This window comes from Pagrus pagrus (genome assembly GCF_965226575.1).
Source record: "Pagrus pagrus genome assembly, chromosome: 16".
NCBI lineage: Eukaryota > Metazoa > Chordata > Actinopteri > Spariformes > Sparidae > Pagrus > Pagrus pagrus.
The window spans coordinates 17,743,820-17,764,840 of record NC_140200.1 but is presented as its reverse complement, the minus strand read 5'-3'; the positions used below and the strand labels follow the sequence as shown (position 1 = coordinate 17,764,840).

General features: G+C 40.1%; 2 protein-coding genes across 15 annotated transcripts in view; one reads left to right on the top strand and one right to left on the bottom strand.

The window, feature by feature from the left end:
- syne2a (spectrin repeat containing, nuclear envelope 2a) overlaps positions 1-1,317 on the top strand; it is an 82,076-nt gene extending 80,759 nt beyond the window's left edge. For all 12 annotated transcript variants that reach the window (XM_084378339.1, XM_084378345.1, XM_084378337.1 and 9 more), the window contains one exon: positions 6-1,317. In XM_084378339.1, the coding sequence (XP_084234465.1) occupies positions 6-213 (208 nt within the window). In that variant the 3' untranslated portion in view covers positions 214-1,317. The remainder of the gene's footprint in view (positions 1-5) is intronic.
- A 684-nt stretch (positions 1,318-2,001) lies between these two features.
- On the bottom strand, positions 2,002-20,727 carry esr2a (estrogen receptor 2a). 3 transcript variants are annotated; one of them, XM_084376693.1, is made up of 10 exons: positions 20,488-20,727; positions 12,604-12,880; positions 12,092-12,503; positions 11,806-11,972; positions 10,780-10,896; positions 9,972-10,280; positions 8,379-8,517; positions 5,942-6,075; positions 4,633-4,816; positions 2,002-4,520 (listed from the first exon to the last, which is right to left on the bottom strand). In XM_084376693.1, exons 2-10 carry the CDS (start codon positions 12,617-12,619, stop codon positions 4,280-4,282), a joined length of 1,719 nt encoding a protein of 572 aa, XP_084232819.1. In that variant the 5' UTR covers positions 12,620-12,880; positions 20,488-20,727; the 3' UTR covers positions 2,002-4,279. The 3 variants fall into 3 exon arrangements, with proteins under 3 accessions (XP_084232819.1, XP_084232820.1, XP_084232821.1); XM_084376694.1 differs by having other exon boundaries at positions 12,666-12,880; XM_084376695.1 differs by having other exon boundaries at positions 12,704-12,880.
- Positions 20,728-21,021: the final 294 nt, after the last annotated feature.

Genomic DNA, 21,021 nt, shown 5'->3' with positions numbered 1-21,021 from the left:
TGCAGAGAGAAGAGGGACTCGTCGCCCCCTCGCTCCTTCTTCTACCGGGTCCTTCGCGCCGCCTTCCCCCTCCACCTCCTCTTTCTGTTCCTCCTGCTCCTGCCCTGTCTGATCCCCCTGTCAGAGAGCGAGCCCGGCTGCACCGGAACCAACAACTTCGCCCGGTCCTTCTACCCCATGTTACGCTACACCAACGGTCCACCGCCCACCTGATAGAGACGTACTCGGAAAAAGACGAAGGGCATTTTTCGAGGAACGCGCTGAGAAACACAAGCCACCTTTTTATCACTGAAACACGTGAAAAACCTGTCTAAAAACTAAAAATGTATTTTACCGAAAGAAGCGATTGTCTTCTAAAAGAAAGTCCAAAGTGCTGAAATTTTGTCTATTTATAAGTGTCTATTTTAAAAGATTTGATCTTTGAACAGATTATATTTATTCCGTGAACAAAACCACCCATTTTAAATCAGGAGAAACGCCACACATGAAGAATAAATTCAGATAACTTGAGTTTGATAAGGCAAAGATCGTGACGCCGTCCAAGAAATCCATCAGTGCAGCCTCTTCGAGATCTCATCTGCAGTACATGGTGTCTCATAGTGGCAGCAAAGGTGCTTCAGTAACAGGCGAGATAGTTTCGGTATCCTTCAGCTGTTGTAGAAGCCAGCAAACAAATTTTACAGTGAGTTCAACAGGTAATAACTGAGAGGTGGAGATCAAATAAGATGACGAAATCACAATATTTCTGTCTTCCTTGAACTTGTTGCTAAAAGCTGAGTTTGATGGTCTAAACCATCCAAACACATGAAACAGTGACCATCAGTGGACTTTCACTGAAGTCACTGCTCAGCTTCTATCAGATGTTTTTTATTGAAATGTAAATTATCATTGGGATTTACATGTTTATATCCAGATGTCACTCCTGCCACCGACCTTATTTCATATAACTGTTGACATTTCATTTTGTGTGACTCGACCCTGAAAACAAACGGAACGCTTCATCTACTTTTTATGTTGGACTGAACTCTAAAAAAAGTTTATTTTTTATGACAAAAGACACTGGTTAAATTTGAATGTAATCTTTATAAAAAATGATGGCAGTTTTATACACATAATAGTATCTGTTTGTTTTTTTAGATGATTTGTCTTGAGTAGATTGTGAGCAGACATTTCTTTCCTTCCCACTGCACTGAAGAAACACTGTAGATTTAGCAGAATGACGTATGTACAGAATGTAATAATATAATGCTTATTTATAACATCACCTGGTGGATTTATGCTCCTAAATTTCTGGTAGTAAACACTGATTTTCTTAACTCTGTTGACTCAAAGCTTGTTTTTGTTTGTTTGTTTCTCTGAAAATCAATACACCAAAAACAGAGTTCAGATGCTTTAGGGCTGAAATAACCTTTTACATCCCTAAAAATAGGATTATTTGTTTATTTGAATCTTTGCGAGGATCAGATTGAGAAGATTAATACCACTCATGACTGTACATGACAAAAAGAGCTAGAGTCTGGAGGCAAGCAGGGGGAAAAAATCTGCGTTCACAGTTGACCTCTATGGCTGTTGTTCTGATGAAGACGGGCAGAAAAATATCACCTTTAATATTCTGACTCAGGAGAAGCTGTTTTGCATCTTGGCACTTGACAAACCACTGGTTAAGTGTCCTGTATGCAATCTCTACTTCTTCTACACTGTTTTTTACAGCCATGCATGACAAAGCATACACCGGCAACTTCAGAGGAAACTACAATTGGTGTCGCCTAGTTCATTCGTTGCAGCCCAGTTGGTGAAAACGTGCCCAATTAGCTTTTTCCCCCTTTTTTTTCATTTCAAAAGTTTGCTTTAAATTCCCTCGACAATTAGATGGAAACACGACTCGTTCCTCACTGAACTTACTGGAAGCTCACACTTTTGTTTATGACTCCATCACGTTTTGCTTCTGCTAAAATCATTTAGGTAAAGGATTGATAGGCAAGTGAAGAATGTCACTGTATCATCTGTACAATAAGTTTGCTTTATTTCAGGGTGAAAACCAGAAAGAACGGATAAATGTATAAAAACATGACAAAAACAAATGATCATGTGCAAACTGGATGTCCACAGTTGCCTTCTGTCTTTGATGACTTGAAAGGTGGACGATGAATGACAATGACCAGCAGTTCACCTGTTTACACATCATTGTTAAAAGTGATCACCAGAAATTAACCAGGTGCATCATGATAGATATTTTTTTGGGAACATGAAGTACAATCTCAGTACATGTACACAGCGACAGTGCAGTTTGCAGTGATGGTGATAAAGAGTCCATGGGGTACGTTTTCAAAGTCTGCATATTTTCATATCAGGCGCCCTTCTTGCGGTGATCCTGATTGTCGAAGCTGCATCTCAACCGTGCACACAGACATTGGCTACTTTTGGCGACTTTTAAGATACAAAAATAATTTCCCTGTTCTTTAAGCAAAACTTGACAGATACTGTATGAGTGCAATTTTGTCTTAAGAGCTTTAGTGGTTATGATTCTTCACAGGAAACAAGAGAGATGTGTAAAGCTAAGAAGGAACAGTGATGAGTAATCTGGCTCTGTGATGCTGTGCTGTGAATCGCCCTCTAGTGGTCAACGGGAGGTCTGCGGCGATGCGATTAAAATTACAGTTAGCTGTCTCAATACAATTCAGACAGTTTATTTCGGTTCTAATTTCTGAATGGAAACATCCAGGAAAAAATGGATCAAATCCTGTTTTGATAGTTGTATGCTACAATTTAAAAAAACAAACAAAAACAAACACTTCCTGGAAAAAAAACTACTTCAGTCTAGCCTTTGTTCTGCTAGCAACCAGTTTCCTGTTACTTTTCAATCTTTCAGTGGCCTTACTGAGGTTTTCTGTCCATTTTCAAAAATAAATAGGTCTCTTCTACTGTACTGAACAGTAAAAAAATGACCTTTGTTTCAATTTAACCAAGATAAACAACAGTGTTGTTTGTATTTAGCAACCTCAGCTCCCAGCTGTTGTTCAAATTTAACTCTTTCATCTCAGGGCACCTATCTCTCCTGATGATGAGCCATGGATACAGTCTTATATCACGGTAACTTCGTATTAAGGGGATGGTCAAACATTTTAAGTTAGAAAGTTTTTACTTTTCTTGCCGAGGGTTAGTTCAGAAGATTGGAACCACTCTTGTCTTTACGGTAAATAAACACTGCAGCTGAGATCTTTAGTTGTTTTCACTCTCTTTGTTAAACTAAGTTAGCCAGCTACATATTTAACATACAGATGTGACAGTTGTATCAATCTTCTCATCCAACTCTTGACAAGAAAGCCTGAATATCAAACTGTTCCTTTAAAATATAAAACTATAAAACACTTTGAATTTCAAACCTGAACCCTTTTATCGGTAAAATGAGATACCTGAGGTGGTTCATCATGTTCATGCAAAAATCTTGTACAGCCAAAATATCCATGCCAATGGAAAGACGTGTGACGTTTCAAAGTCCACAAAACATTCCTGTTACTTCACAGCAAAACAGCGTCGCAGCATTCTCCTGAACAACTGATGCAGATGAAGACTTGTTTTAACAACATAAAATGGCTCCATACAGCTCTTCTGATGAAGTCGCAGCATCCGAAAGCCCTGAAATCTTGTATATATATCCTCATATAGCCAGATTGTATGTATAGCAAAGCTAAATCAGGGCTTATTTTTGTCTTTTCTTGATAGCCTGGTTCTCTTCAGTCATTATTTACACACAGGATTCTCTGTTGGACCTCCAGAATAATGTCAGACATGGACTATGGGGAATTTTTGACTGCATGAAATCTGATTAAATGATTAGAAAAGACACTACCTCACTGTCTTGACATACTGCCTATATTAATATAGCTTTAATCTCTCTGTAACAACATCTCAAGGTCTGTTAAAGTCTGAAATAATGAATGAATGTGATGAAAATGTCTCACCTTAGCACATGAAGTGGTTCATTATCCGATATGAAATATTACATGAACTGGTGCATGTGCTGGTGCTACTGGCCAAATAATGACAGCAACCTCGTCGTGTTCCTGTTCCACTCTGGCTTTTTAATATGTGGTGGTAAGGCAATGAATACTGCTAGTTTGGTCTGTCTGCAGAGTGAAATCTTCACTAGAGTTAGTGCACAGTGTGTCAAAGTGAGACTTCACAGAAATCAGCGCTCGGCAGGATGTTCCCGTAAAACCTCTCGTGAACTAGTCTTGTGTAAAGCGTGAAAAGTCATTGCATCTGAATTGTGATCCGACTACTGCAGTTCACCTCTGCCTCCGGTGCTGCCGGGAGTCCAGGTGTTCGAGGGGCCGGAGGCACCGGGGCTGTGTGACCAAGCAGGAGCCTCGCTCTGGTCCCCGGTCTCCTGCTGGGGCGACTGGCGAGGCAGGCGGGAGCTGTGCATGATATGGGCGTCCAACATCTCCAGCAGCAGGTCATACAAAGGCACCATGTTCTTCATTTTCATGCAGTGGAGGTGGTCCATGCCTTTGTTACTGAACATTTGAAAGAAAGAAGTCATCAAGGCAGGTCATTTTTAAAGGAACATGACATGAATACATAAATTAGAGATATTACATCTCAACATTTGATACGGGGTCCTTTTACCTGACGTGGCGGATGTGCGAGAGCAGCATGAGCAGGTGGGCGAGGCGGGTGTACTGTTGGCGGAAAGTGAGGCCGGTTTTGGCGATGGCCCACACCAGAGCGTCCGTGACAGCGTCCAGGAGACACAGCAGCTTGGAGCGGCTCTGCGGCTCCTCGCTGCCCTCTGAGGAGCTGAGGCACATATCTGGTAACACACAGACACAGAAACAGTTAACAAACAGGTCATTTATGCCTTCAGTGAAAATGACAATTCTAGTGTGACTGGAGCTATTGCGCATTTTCATCTCTGGTTACTTTTGTCCCGATTAGTTGCTATATTTGTCATTATTTATTATTTATTAGTCATTATTTAAGAGATGATTGTGAGGATGGAGACCCCAGGGACACACTGGTAGCTCTAAGAATTAACAAACTACCTTCAAACAGTTTTTCGAAACATAAATTTACAAAAAAAAATCTTCCAAACAATTCTGGTGTACAAGCTCTCCTTTATTAACATAACCACTAGCATACGCTTGCTATTTAAGCTAGCGCATTTAGTAATTTCACCAACCAAAACTGGAAAATAAACAAAAATTAAACATGACGTGACCATAGAGAATTGTAGCCGTTTCTTAAAATATTCATCTTGAATGGTAAAATGTGGAAAACGGACCCATATGGACACAAAAGCAGTACATAATATGAAGAAGGTGATAATTACATGACACAACTACTTGTGATGCTTCTGGCGAGCAGCTCCAAGCAACACAGTTATGATGCCAGCAGCCAAAACCAAAATGAACATGGAGCCACGAACCCAAAGGGACGGTATTTGATAACCAGGGAACGAGACTCAACAATAAACTATTTTTCTCCAGAATCATTGACGCCCTGAAACGTTCCAAACACAGCAGTCAAGACAAGCAAATGGATCACCAAAATGACACAAACAGCTCTTACTTCTATAAAAGGTTTGAAAAGAAAATGTAGGGATGGAAGAGACGGAGCTAAAAACATGATCCGAGTTTGACCGTGCTGGTGGAGGAAAACAGAGACATTATTCAGACATTAATTACTCAACGGTGTCGCTGCTCTGGCCCTGTTCATCTTCAGACAGGTACTGCCTGTTACTGCGAGCAGTCAGCACAACCAATGACAGTCGAGCTGTACACGGTGTTCCCATCAGGGTATTCACTGCTAACTCAGATACTCCGTCCCCTTGCCAACCCAGTGCATCACACACAGACAGGATTACACACCGATAACACCTATGGTTTCATGTACTGCAGCATCACACACACACACCCACACAAACATGTTCACTCACTGGAGTTGAGGAGGATCATGGCCTTGAGGCAGACGTACTCCTCCCTCTGGAGCTTGAGCTCTCTCACCCTGGATGTGGCGGCTATCAGCATATCAAAGATCTCCAAGAAGCCCTGGACACAGCTCCCCTCTTCTCTGCCGTACAAAGACACAAACACAGCACACATTGTTTCAAAATTAGGGAGAAATCATGACTTTTGGCAAAAATGTTTCATGGACTTAAACCCGACAAAGATGCAAAAGATGGCAATGACAGAGCACTTGTTTAGGACACGAATACCATAACACTGGATGGACTTTTTCTGATACTGCAGGTTTAACCGAAGAACTGCACAAAAGATTCCTGTGGTTTTATCTCCATTTACTCAAAGTATTGTTTGATTTGCTCCACCCTGCCCAACAACATTTAAGTACCGATAAGGTGCATTAATAATCACAATCTGATAATACAATAATATAATCAGACTTTACTTTTGATACTGTAAGTAAGTTTGCTGACTGATGCTGACTGCTGAATGCAAGATTGTCACTTGCTTCCAATTAGGTGTTAAGCGTGGTTGTTGTTGTTATGTGGAAGCATCTTCCACCACATGAAGAATAAACTTCCTATGACTCATGCACTGCACCACGCTCTGCACTGTTTCCGAGCTATAATCACGAAGGACACCACAAAGGAATTTTGTTTCGTACAATGTACTGTACTTATTGAAAGAACAGGAAGCTTTGTTCTAGCTTTTGAAGCAGGTGAGCAACAGTAGATTTTCTCTCGTTACCACATGTGAGCGCAGAGGGACGTGTGAGAGACTGTGGAGGAGATACCAATTTGCACGTACACAAATCAGTTTCTCATGAATTAAAACAGACAGCACGTTGAATACATCCACATTTGTATAAACAAACAAAATCAAAAAATGCTACAATAAAGTAAAAAAAAAAAAAAAAAGTAAGATATAGTTTACGATATTAAATATTCTGCCGGTGCAAAATGTTTCTGAACAAGACGAAAAGAAATGACACTCAAATTTTGTTATTCATTACCAGCACGATCAGAATGAGATTGCGGTGGGCCGTTCACTGAATGTGGGATGGATAATGGTCTTTTATTTTAGTTCTTCATACTGTACATAAATGGAGGCCAGGGCACAGTACAACCAACACCAACATGGCTTTATCTGATGGTACAGCTGAAGGGTGACAGGTAACAGGAAGACAGAGGACTGGACAGGACAGGAATGGAGGACTCTGCCACTAACAATGAAAACAACTGTATTCTAGATTTGTGTACCTCCGCACTCATTCAAGCTGTAGTTTACATCCTTGTCTGTCCTGAGTCATAACGCATAAAACAAATCGATCTCCTTTTGTCTGTACTTCTGTAGAATGTGATGCCTCTTCACTCTGATCTTCTCTGTTTTACTGCTAATTATCTTGTGTGGCCTGCCCTCTTCCAGGTCACCATGGTGGAGAGGAGATTGTGTGGCTCGGGCACCACTTGGCGATGCCTCGGCCTGCTCAGTCGTCTCCTGGATCCACACACTTTACATATATTATAATTTGTATCTGATATTCTATCAATGCTTGTTGTTCTGTTCTGTACATGCGACATCTATTGCATGTCTGTCTGTCTTGGGAGAGGGATCCCTCCTCTGTGGCTCTTTGAGGTTTCTTCCATCGAGGTTTCATTTTCCTGTTAAAAGGGTTTTTTTTCTCAACATGGCAAGTTTTCCCTCACTCGAATCGAGGGTCTAAGGACGGAGGATGTCGTTCACTGTACAGATTGCAAAGCCCACTGAGGCAATGTAATTGTGATTTTGGGCTGTATAAATAAAATTGATTCGATAATATAGCCCATTTAGTGAAACTTTAAGGTTGAAGGAATTTCATAAAAGCTATTAAATGTACTCCTTGTTGAAATCAAAGCTATCACTCGACTGACATATACATTACAAGCGAATAATTCCAGTAAGAAACACACTGTCTTCACTTATAGACTATTTTAACAGGGGAGGATAGAGGACTGATAGAGAGCTTTGTCAGACTGTGCAACAACAATCACCTGAAGCTCAATAACAGCCAAATATTTTGTCCCAAATTTGAGGAAATTCCCTCCTGATGTTTCGGAGATATGGCATTCATGAGAATGGGATGGACTTGAGGTCAATTACTTTTGACCACCAACTTTTATCACCATTTTTGCCACATTCGAAGAAATTCCCTCATGAAATATTGCATTCACAAGAATGGGACAGATGGACGGACAACCTGAAAACATACTGCCTCCAGCTACAGCTGGTGCATAACCATAAAAAGATAATTACAGAATGTAAATAAATTGAAAACGTATATAAAAACAGGTGGTGGAACATCCACATTAATAATAGCAAACTGTCCTTTATTAAAGCTTGTGAAGTGGGGATGTGAGTTCTCGGCGATGGTACCTGCTCAGGCTGAGGTCAGGGGAGAAGATAAGTTTCCCTGGATGGTCCACTGACCTCCACATCAGTCCGATCATCAGCACCTCCAGCCAGCAGCACTCCAACAGGTGCACCTGGTCCAAGAGGCCGAGCTCTAAAAACCCTAAGAGAAAAAAACAAATAGGTTCTAAGACAAAATCCCAAATCCAGTTTGTGATCAATAGTTGACATATATTTGTCAACTTTGTGATGTTAATTGCAAACCAAATCCAAACATTTATCCAGAATTTCATGCATCAGGGCATGAAATGACGGTTACAACATTAATTTTTTGGTCACATATCCAATGTCAAGAACAGCCTGTGCCGTTATCTGATCTCAGCCAGGCAATGAGTGACTCTGCCTGTCAATAATACTCAAACATGTCACTTTAGGTTGAGGTAAAAGGTTTCTGTGTCATAGCAGCTACACTGTACAACGAGGGGAATTCAGTTCAGTTCATTTCATTTCCGTTCCATTAGTTCACAACTTTCATATTGTGCAGGGAAGCAGTCTGAATCAATCAGCGCCAGCGTGTCTAATAAACAAAAACACACTGTAATTAAAAGTCTATCACAGTTCATTGTCCACCTCCAGTTCCAAAAACATTGCGACTCAGTTTTGTAGGACTGGACTCACATGGTAAATAAAGCAGGAACAATTACTGTGTCTGGCCGGTCATTAACTCAGTTGCTCAGATGACTGAGCGGCTCTGCAGGGATGTTTTAAAAAGATGAGAGGCATACTAATATTCAGATATCTAACTCAGGGTACAATTAAAGCATTTTTATGTTGTTGTTAAAGCTGTTCTGTGTAATATTCAAGTAAAACCAATAAAATGTATTTAGCTTTTTACCCTGGACTTATCAATAGGCCTATTTGTTCATGAGTTCATGATAAGAGCTAACTCAGGAGCTTTGGAAGGACAGGAGGAGGTTGTCAAGCCAGGTTCATCAGCAGGGACCCAACAGGGAATGCAGGCAAGGAGCAGCACCAGAGTGGGCCTCAAAACGGAGCTGGGAACGAACAGTCAACAGAACTTGGCTAAGCAGCCTCCCAGTGGACATAGCTACCTGTGACCAAGCATGGTGTCTGCAACCATTGGAGGCCCGTTTAACAACAGGCAATATGATACAGAGGCGATTTACAGCAGCTCTAACCAGAACTCTGGTTCAGGGGATAACAAAGACACGGTCCGTGTCCAAGAAGCGGGAGTGGAGCGAGGTCAAGCCTCAATTAGTGCCCACCTCCTGAAGCCTGAGTAATGTTTACAATTCCAGGGGGGTTTTTTGTTATGTGTCTAAAGTCAAAAGCTCAACTCTGTGACTGGAATTTAATCATCAAAACAAACTCTTAAAAGAGTAGTTTGAAATTGAAAAGTATTTTTATCCCCTTTTTCTCACTGAGAATTAGAGGAAAAGATTGACACCACTCTTGCATCTGTGCGTTAATGGCGCTAGCGCTAAGGCATGATTAGCCTAGGTTAGCGATATAAGTGGGAGCAGATAGAAACACTATTTGCAAAAACTATTTGCTAAATACTACTAAATACTCCAGGAAGTATACCCCGACACACACCTGGAATCTTCTTGGCCCAGGTGATCATGTGAACCAGCTCCTTATCGGCCAGGTTGGTGAGCGACATCATGATGTTTGCTTCAGTCAGCGGCCGCCTCATGTCCTTCATGAGGTAGATCTCTGGGGGCTCTGCCTCCATTATCTGCTCAATCAGCTGCTTTGAAGTCAGTGTGGGAGGTGGGGGTGGGTTTAACGAACCCACTGCTGGCCCATTTAACACGCTTGGCCCGTTAGTTCTGCCCTGTGAGGACAGGCGGGTCACTCGCCTCATCTGGGGGTTCCTGAAGTTTCCACGTTCCTTTCGCATTCCTGAGAAAAAGACAGCAAGACATAAAATACAGCCCTGACATATCAACCTCTCTGAAGAACTAACAGGCAAACACTGTCTTATTTATACATCCAGCAGATATGGAGCATTTATTTTTCTGACCACCTGATGAATGTAGGTCTAATATTTACTCTTCTTCTAACTCTGTCTGTGGTCTCCATCAACTCCTGAGGGAAATATCTGGCTTTTTTACTGTGTGTAGGAATTGGCAAACAGTGTACAGTTGGTTTACAGAGTGTTTTGCTTTCTTCTCCACTTAATACAGCTGTTGAACAGATTAATTTTACGAGAAAAAGGAACATCAACATTCCCTGGCTGTTGTCCTGGAGTGTGATCTTTTTTCTCTGCATATGAAAAGGAAGGGAAATTCTTGAACAAACAAAACCCCAGGGGTTGCCTGAATTATCATGACAGGTGAAATTGAACAAATATCAAACAGCTGCTGGTTAGATTACAGAAACATCTGGATAGGATACTGACCACACTTGGTCATGCCAACGTAGTAGCATTTGTGAAGGCGACACGCCTGGCAGCTCTTACGGCGGTTCTTGTCTATAGTGCACTGATTGGTTGCTGGGCAGATGTAGTCGTTGTGTCCTGAAAGAAAGAAAGAAAGAAAGAAAGACAGAAACAAAGGGAAAAAATGACAAAATGAGATGACAAATAATTAAAAAGCTTCCCAACAGACTTGTAGATTAACAGGCATATTTCTGCTAATTCCACAAGAGCTTAGCACCGTCTCACTGCAAAATGAGCACCTGCTAAAAGATGCTAATGATAAGCCTGTGTTTTTTTTCTTTTGGGATCATTTTAAGTTTTTTATTGAACTTCAAATCTTCAGTTATACTAGCATGTTCAGTCAGTGAGTGCAGATACTACAGTTCAGATGTCAGGAAAGTGTTTCAGAATGACAACTCCAAATGTGATGTGATTCAGTCTTGTAGAAGCTCATAAATGGTTTACAAGCTACTGTGATGAGGTGTGACAGTGTTAAAATCAAGAAGGTCAGTGAGAAGAGTACATGCATGGATGGTTCAACATTTTCCATCCAAGTTCAAGATAAAAAAACATCTACAGCCATGCTAAAATCTCTGTGAAGCTGTACTTATAGACAAATGCATCCCTTTTAGCTACATGCTTACATCTTCACCGCGACAATGTTACCTTTTAGCAGGTATATGTCCACCATCATTTACCATCTTAGTTTAGCATTCCACCATTTGCTAATTAAACCATTAGATAATTGTAGATATATTTTAGTCCAGACCAAAGTGGTGGACTGATCTACACTGATATCCTTAAACCTGCAGCATAAGCCTGGCTAAAAAAAAAAAGTGTACTCTATGTGTTCAGGCGAAAACTCTCAAAAAGATACTAAATGACATTTTTGCATAAAAGCAATACCTACTATGACCTAAAAATGGTCATGAACACTTCAGAAAGTCTGGTCACTGGTACCCCTGTGATTGTATAAACACAAATACACTGTATGTTTTTGGCTCTCACTTTGGATGCTCCTCTTGAAGAAGGCCTTACACCCCTCACACGACCAGACGCCGTAGTGGTAGCCGGAGGCGTAGTCGTGACACACAGCACAGTAGTGGAGGTCCGCCTTCCCGCCTAATGACACCTCGCCCTCCTCGCTCTCCTGAGAACGCGTCCTCGCACTCTTACTAACAGGTAAGTGTGAGTCAATATTCAGATAAGCGATCTGGCCTCAGCATTCAAATCAGTTTGATAAAGTGTCCTGCATGTTACATTTTAATATACCATTAGTGATGCATAATCTTACCTGGTTGTTAACACATTGTCCAGTGGCGACAGGTCCACCCATGGACTCTGGACTGGCTGCCTGTGCTGAGGTCGAGCCTGGAGGGGGTGCAGGGGTAAGGGGGTCCCCACATGGCCATGGCTGGGCCAAATTAAGGTGGGGCTTAGTGCCTGATGGACGGAGGAGCGCACTGAAATGCCCGGTGGAGTGGCATAACTGAAATTAGTTGGACTGTAGAAAGGTATGGTGGGGAAGTCGTGGCCACGGTCAGTGTAAGGGGAGGGGATGCAGATGGGCTGGTTTGTTTCCATAGGGGAGCTGAGGACCGGGGAGAGGATTACTTGACTGTCCACCTTCTGGAGCTGGAGGAAGGGCTGATCCTTCTCTAGAGAGCAGGCAACAGCCATCCCAACCATAGACACTCTCGGTACCACTAGATTTACCACATGATCAACAAAGAATGGGCCTTAGATAGAGTCATTTTTCGTGGTGTAAAGTTCACAATACAATAAAAGAACAGTGGAGCTACCTACACACACCAGGCCACATTGTACTTTCCAGGTATGATGAATAACTTTGATTTAACTCTGCTCACAGTAAAATGCCAGTGTTGAGATGAATCACATGCTCAACCTGACAAACAGCGAGAGTCGATGCTGTGAAATGATCCAGAGGACGGTGAACACACAGGACTGCAGTCCGTCTGCTCCGGAGGAGGGAAGGTGTTCTGTGCTCAGTCTCAGTCCAGCCATGAGTCTCACATCGTTAAGTAGTAGCATGTGGAGTCAGATGTGTGGCAAACCTTTCCACCTGGAGGACGAAGAGAAAAGCACTGGTTTAGTACTGATTTTCTACTACCAAAGTGGCCCTTCATTGAGTTTGTTCTCAAACTTTGGCTGCATCTGCCAATTATTAGGTTTGACCACTTGACGCCAGTAACAAGTCCATTTGCAGAAGATAGTCAAAAAGCTCTGGAAAAAGTTAGTACGAGAACGTTGAGTTGGTCTTCCAACAGAGTGAGTTTTCTTGTATTAAAGCTGCTCACTATATCATTTTCATTCTCCTGCCCCGTTTTCCTCTTTCTGTTTTTGGCATTGCTAGGTCGCAACAAAATAAAAGATGTAACAAGACGGAAACAGACAGGGAAGGAGACTGATGGAAAGATACTTTTTACTTTGAGTACATTTCAGAGCCTGTATTTTCTTACTTTTACTTGAGTAAAGACGTTTTATCAGTACTTCACCTTTTACCAGTCTTTTTTTACACAGGTATCCGTTCTTCTACTTGAGTAAAGAATGTGTGGTGTCTGGTTAAATGATGATACCTGTTGAACTAAAATGTAGTGCATGCAAGGTGATATCTCCACTGTGTTAAAAAATGGCTAAAGGAAATGGGAAATGTGGGTGTATAATGCACTGACAGAGACAGCTGGTGGATCAATAAACAGACACACACACAGACACACACAACGATGTTCAGTCTAAGGACATGTGAGTTTACTGTTACGACAGACTCAGAGTTAATCATTTCTGGGTGGCAGGTCTCAGTCTTCAGTCAGAGCTGGTACACTTTGTCTCCTCCACCTTTCTGGCATAAAGCTCCCTCCTGGAAATCATTATTTATCTGAAGGAAAAGGGTCCATTAATCTCACCAAATGGCCCAGAGAGAAGCTGCGGTTTGGGACACCAACAAAAGTTTATAATCCGTAGGAGAAGTTGGAGTCTTGCGCTTAAGCCGTAAAATGAAGAGTGCTGAAAACTGGCAGTAATTAAAGTCACAAAGCTGCAACAAGTACAAGTGATCATTAAATATTTAGGATACTGAGGAAGGTGCCAAAGTGAATTTTCATTTTTATGATTTCTAATAAAGATGTGACTGTATGAACCACTCGAACATCTGTGAAAACACAAGTGGAGCTCTTCAAGCATGCTGAACATTACTTTCGTTGGCGACGACCTTCCAGTTTTTATATTTTTGCTACCAGCTGACTGCTTCTTACAAGAGTTTGTTGACATTTTTTAAACATAAATAGCAATTTTGTGTCTCGAATAAAAGACCATGGTCTGCATTTTTGATAGCAGCCTTTGCTTCATTGAAGAGGTGAGGACACATGATGGGTCAATTCGGAGCAGGGTGCACATACTTACAGCATCACTTTGTCCAGTCAAGGGAAATTCAGACAACAACTTTATTTAACACAGCGTTTAGCACAAAATAACACTGAACACAGACATTTTAAAGTTTAAGCTTTTCGTTCAATTTTCAAAGGCAAGTCACACAAAAGCCCACTTTTTCTGCTGAGAATTAAAGACTGGTGACAATTTGCACAAAGAATCTTAACTTTCTACCAAAGTTGACCAAGGAAGGGAACACGATTAAGTCAATACCGTTGATAGGCGATGGTAATTCACCTGAATTCGCGTATGTGTGCCCGCACCATTGAGAGAGAAAAATATGGGTTGGGTGTGACATGAAAAAAATTTAACTCCAGAAATTCAAAAGGCTTAATAAAAAAACTTAACATAATTAACTTAACATTTCAAAAATACACCAATGTGTATAGACACGTTTCCAGAGTGTCTTGATGAACCCAACAAATCAGACTGGTGAAATCCTTCAGCCCTGCAACAATTAATCAATTAATTGTCAATTACTAAATCAATTGTCAACTACTATGGAAATGTATTAAATCGGTGTGGTTATGTATATATATATATACATAAATATATAAATATAAATATAAATATAAAAATATATATATATGTGTATATATATATATATATAAACTGAGTATCTTTGAGTTGTGGACAAAACGGGACATGTGAGGACGTCAACTTGGGCTTCGGGAAACCCTGATTGATATTTCTAACCATTTTCTGACATTTATAGAACAAACAACTACTCGATTAATCAAGAAAACAGTCGACAGGTTTAAATCACAATGAAAATAATCATTAGTTATGTCCCTTAACACAGTGGGATAATTAAGCACCTAAAGAAAAGCAAATCACTCCTAAAACAGTGAAGAACACTGAGTTTTACATTCATCAGGTGGACACAAACATGATGCTCTGTATCTGCCAAATCAACTGTATAAAGGTGATATGTCGATGTTAAGTTGACAGCTTATTGCGCTGCCCACAAGTGACGAAAAACAAGCAGTTTTTAGTTGAATTTGTGTTGTAAGCATTGTTAGCATTAGTGACAGAAAAATCTTAAGATGCTAAATGCGAATAGCAACTACCCATTGGTGTGATAGTGATGCTAGGCAATGTGTTCACACTCGGCTCTAAAACTGTTGTAATTAAGCCTTCCACTGGTTTCACAGTTAGTATGGATGTTAATCGACTCAGTGATGTTTCAGACACACAATGAACAGTTTCAAAATTTATCTCTGCTGTTACAACGGTTTGGTTTATTTAATAGCTCGGCTTCGAAATGACATTGATAAACGGTCCACTTCTGGCTGATGCTACCGAGTGTGTCTTGGCACTGGGAGGACGGCTTCAAATCTGTCTTCTCTCGGTTTATCAGTTCCTACCTGACATCCAAACTGATGAATCGCCAGGAAATTAAAGAGTGCTTGCCAGCTCATCGGCCTCTCGTTGATTCATGGGGGATGATTGAATACCTAAAGTGATAGACTGCGTCACCAAAACTTCAATTACAAATGCGCAATAAAAGGAAAACAAACAAGAGAATTTGATCACGCGTGATTGTACACAATCTGCAGGTTGTACGTTGCTGACAGAATTAAAAAGTCAGAGCAGTTTAGTTTCACTACGTTTCCAATAACCTTGTGTCTGCAGCCAGTAAACTGACTCTTAAAACAAACAAGGCACTTTAAGAGAAAAGAAAGGAGATCATGGCAGGATTTCGCTTCTTTAATTACTATTTGGGGGTAAAAAGCAGATGTGATAAAGTTTTTGTTTCCTTTGAAGCGCTGACCTTGCCTTCAAAGCTCATCACTGTCACAGTCTCCACCAGCTGGCAGCTTGTGAGAAAAAACCTCCCAATTCCTCCACAGCGCTGCTCATCCTGCCGCCTCTGAAACCAGCTCACACAGACAACAAATACAGTCAAGCCTGGTTTCTTTACAGAGATGGAGTTTTGAGGTTGAAGGTTCAGCTGAGGGCCACAACAGTTGGGACTGAACAACCGTTACTCAACAACCACAACGAGCACTTCTCCCAGGTCTCTAACCATTATTGAAATACAAAGGCACAAGTTCAACACAGCTCAGAGTCGGGACATTTCCAACAGATAAGGCAGGTTTTTGTACATCTCTGATTTCAGTGAGTTGTGTTACTCTGCTCCCAGGGAATACAGAGACTCTGGGTGAAAAATCTCAATCAGGGCAAAAATACATTTAAGAGAGGATAAGGATGCCAGATTAGCAAATTAATATTGACATTATTTAAATTCAATTAAATTATAGTCCTCAGCCTTCCACTTATAGCTGCTTTGTGCGATTATATGCAGCACTAACAAGTCCACTTATTATATAATATCAGTAACAAATATTGGTAATTGCGGGTCGCAGCTTTTGGGCTTGTCTCTCAAGGGAAGTTGCTTCTTTGGGCTTGCTTCCATGACACCGGTCTCTCCTGTCTAATAACGCAAAAATGCCTAGTTTATCATGTTGCAGGATCCATCAACAACCAAGGATTTTACATTAAAATCTGGACACAGCCTTGGAGACGGAACGCTGTTCATTCCTATGAAAGCTGCTCAGTGGAGCATGAAGCCAAAATGGCTCAATTTCCCGGCGATAAAAATACCCAGACTTCTGCCGACCGAGCCGGCAAACTTCCGGTTTAGCACCCGGATAACTTGAATGGGGATAAAATTATTTAATCTTGCCGCTCTTCTGTGATGCTTAAAATAAATGTATCCACCATTTTAGAGACGCTTCTTTCACAATATAAACTTTTGGGGAAAGGTCTTTTCGGGCCAAAACCTGACGTTGTTATTACACGAATTGGGCACTACCAAAGTTGGCCATATAAACATTTCTTGTTAGTTGGCGACCTCCAGTGGCTGTAGTAATGATTACTGCTGCAAAGGAGGAAGTGAGGAGAAGTGAGAAGAGTAAAGATTGAAGAGGTCAGAGGTGGATGGTTGGGTTAATCAAGTGCAGGACTTTTATTGACTGCTGTTTGTGTCCAGTGAGAAAGCAGAAGACAACAGAAAGTTATTTTAGCGTACTTAATTAGTTAAGTTACATCACGCACATAACGTAACATAAGTTACCTTCTTAACATATACATCTGTAACCAAAGCTACAGAAGTAATGTAGTGATTTTAAACCAAACCATGGATGTTCTTCTAAACCTAACCAACTGGTTTTAGTGCCTAAACCTAACCAGATTGCAACCGTTTGATGAAGGTCCGGTCTGTCTGTCATTTTTTTAGATGTTAACATGTCATATAATCTTTGTATATGGCAAAACAAAAAAGGTACAAAATTCAGATTCTGGTCTTTCCCATAGTAGCTATGTGTTGGCTTTTTGAGGGCAGATTAAACACCAGTGAACCTCCTTATTCACAAATGGCAAACACATGCACAAGAAACGCTAACGTTAAGCATTTATCCCATCCAAAAAAATACTATAACCAAAAGGTCAAAGCCAAATAAAGTAAAAGCTGCTCCTGGTCATTAGCCAAAAGTGCATGCCTTTTAGACAAAAGCTCAAGGACATGTCCTTTTCCCAAACTAAAACTACACTGCCTCCCTAAAATCAGACGGAAACGGATGTGAACCAGCTCTGCAGAAAGAAGCCGTACTTTACTATATACAGAAAGGGAGTATGAGCGGGGATGTGAGCGGTGGTTTGTGCCAGAGAATTTGAAAAATCTCACTGAATTGTTTGCAACAAAGAAAGTAAGAAAAATGTAACTTTAAAATTGAACATGACTGATTTACCTGTTCACTGGCTACACCTACAGCGGTCTCATTCCTCAATACCTTTCAGATTCTTATTTTTTTTCTGCCCTCGGACAGAAAATAATTCATTTGTTCTAGAAAATGATCAGAGGATTGAATCAACATCTCTCTGACACTTTGTCACAGCCTTGAAGTTAAAATATGCTCCCACCGCTTAAATAAAATTAAGTTGCCTATTGTTTTGACGCTCAATTAATCATTTCAGTCGTTTTTCAAACAACAATGGCAAACATTTGTTGGTTCCAGCTTCTTTACAGTGAGGATTTGCTGCTTTTCTTTGTCATTTATGGCAATTTGAAGATGTCGCTTTGGACTGAGAAATTATGATGAGCATTTCCCACAATTTTGAGAGATTTTATAGACCAAATATTAAAAAAATGTACTGTGAAATTAATCATCAGATTAATCGATAATGAAAATAATCACTAGTTGTCACCCTTTATGCTACAAAACAAGTGGTACATGACTTCAATCTATAATTCTTATAATTAAGTCTTTCTGGGGAAAGGTTTCGTTCTGGAGCTCTAGGTAATCAAAAAGAAGTCTAGAAATATTTATGCTTTTCTCTCTTTAAGGTTACAACCTTCACAGTAAAATGATACATTTGTGAAAAATAATAACTGTAATTAAGGTTCCTAGCAAATAAAAGGAAATTTTCTCTGTGATAGTGTTTTTATTTCCCTCACAAATTCTGCCCCTTAAACGTCCTCACTTCATTGAGAAGGCAATAACTGAGTGATGTGAACTTTACAATACTTCAGCTCATGCTTTTAATCTTAAATCCTGAAATGTCAGATCATTACTCAACCCAGTAAAACTTCCTCAACTTGAAAAGTAAACCAGTTTATAGCACTTTTAAGTTAATTTCTGTTCATTTTCTTACCTTTAGGACGATAAAAAGTTTAAAGTACACTGTACTAAAACTCCCTATACATTTTAAGATAACCACAGTGAAAGCGGTCTCTAAACAAATGACATCATGCATCAAAATGACTCTAAAAAGAAAATAAAAGTTAAATTAAAATCAAGTTGTTGCATATTTGGACGTATGTATATTTAAAGAGTGAGGACAGCTGGGACAAATTTTAACTTAGATACATGAAAGGCTGCCATTGTTGATTAATCTGTTGATTATTTAGTCTATAAAATGGTGAAGAATGTCGATCAATGTTTCCCAAAGTCAGAGGTGAAATCCTCAAATGTCTTGTTTTGTCCGCAACCTAAAAGGTATTCAGTTTACTGTCACCGAGGAGTAAAGAAAACCAGAAAATATTCACGTTTAAGAAACTAAAATCAGAGAATTTTGACACTTTGAGTTTGAAACCGATCAATCGATCATCAATAGCTGGCGATTCATTTAATAGCTGACAACATCAATTATTCCAGTCAACATTGCAGCTCTAGATACGCACTTTTAATGTTGAATTCTTAAATTGAGCACATAAATACATTCCCAGAAGAGAAATCAGGCCCAGCTGGTCATCACCCAATCCAGCTCAATGAATGACTCCTTAATCAATATACAGCACTATTATGTAGAGTACAATAGAAACTAAAAGCTGACGTAGAAAATACTAAACTCTTTAGTAAAAGCGTCTTTAAGCAAACGACTTTATTGCATCAAAATGAAGTCAAGCTGTTGCGTATTTGGATGCGTGTTTATTACGAGCATGATTAATTACAAGTATCAGTATTTTGATTATTATTTATTTCTCTATTTTCTCTTGCACTCTCACTTCTTTGTCGACTTCATGTGTTGTTTGTTCTGACTGCATTAAAGAAGACAAGAATCAGTTCATCGTGATGGCATTATTTTAAAAAAAATATACCTATTATTAAGTTTTGGCAGAATAAATGCAGATGACAGCCAAATCAGCTGTTTGACTTGAGCACTTTGAAGATAAAAAGCTAAACTGTGCACAGTTCAAACAAGAGAAAATGAACATCTTGCTGTGAGCTGGTCTGTATCAGAGCAGCTGGCTGATAGCAGCAGCGTGTTTACACAGTGATGAGTACTTTCTGAAGGAGGCTTGTTTCAATGTAAAAGCCAGAAATAGACACAAATCAGGGCCATTGATTCATATGCTTATATATGTACAGATGTACTGGAGATATAGTCACATACAAAAGCAATATTAATTATCTACCTGCACAAATCATTCATATTCAACATTAAGTCGTTGCCATCTTTTTGTTGCACATCTAGAAATGATTAAATGACCCACAGCCTCCTAGCAATGAAAACACTGGATTAAAACATCTCGCCATCTTGTTAATGGTTTCTTCGTGGACTTTATTCCTTCACCTGTTAACCACTTTCAGTAAAACACACAGCTACAGGCCTTCTACTTCTTCTACGTAGCTTTAATTTCTGATCTTTGGGCAGCTGGATATCTCCTCTGCGTCGCTGCCAGCTGTATTAAAAACATTAATAAGTTGTATTAATGAATAAACGTGTTAATATTCCTACCTCTTCGGCCGGACACACCAGTTGCTGACAAAGTTGTGACAGTTTGAGGACCCGCCGCGGTGTCCTGTGCTGTTGAAGTGTGAAATGAAAATGTTTCTCGAAGCGGTGATGAGCTGCAGAGAGGACGAGCAGCGAGTGAGTTCACCGAGGAGTCCCACGACGTTCACGTAAGACTCGCGTGTGTCGCCTTCAGCCGTCCGCCCGGAGACAAACCACCGAACCAGCTGCGTTCAGGGAAAATGGCGTCAAAGCGGAGAGGATGAGGCTTACAGCATCCGGTGTGTACCTTCAGAATAAAATCCACTAACGTCCGCCCTATTCAGTCTGGCTTTTATGTTGTGTTTACTAGTTGTATAGTTTTAATATTTATGCTTATTTTAATTATTTTATAATTGATTTGTAATCTTATAGAACAAATTAATGTTTTATCAAGCTTTGTTATCTTTTTATATTTCTATCTTTTCATATACCTCAACATTTTTGTTATTATTTATTATATTATATATTTATATTATATATTATTACATATATTCG

Excerpts from the sequence above, each read along its gene's own strand:
- esr2a (XM_084376693.1), bottom strand. Across the intron at positions 8,518-9,971 it reads CTGGGCCAAGAAGATTCCAG|GGTTTTTAGAGCTCGGCCTC; the intron begins GTGTGTGTCGGG and ends TTTTTCTCTTAG. Across the intron at positions 4,817-5,941 it reads CATGATCCTCCTCAACTCCA|ATATGTGCCTCAGCTCCTCA; the intron begins GTGAGTGAACAT and ends GTGTGTTACCAG.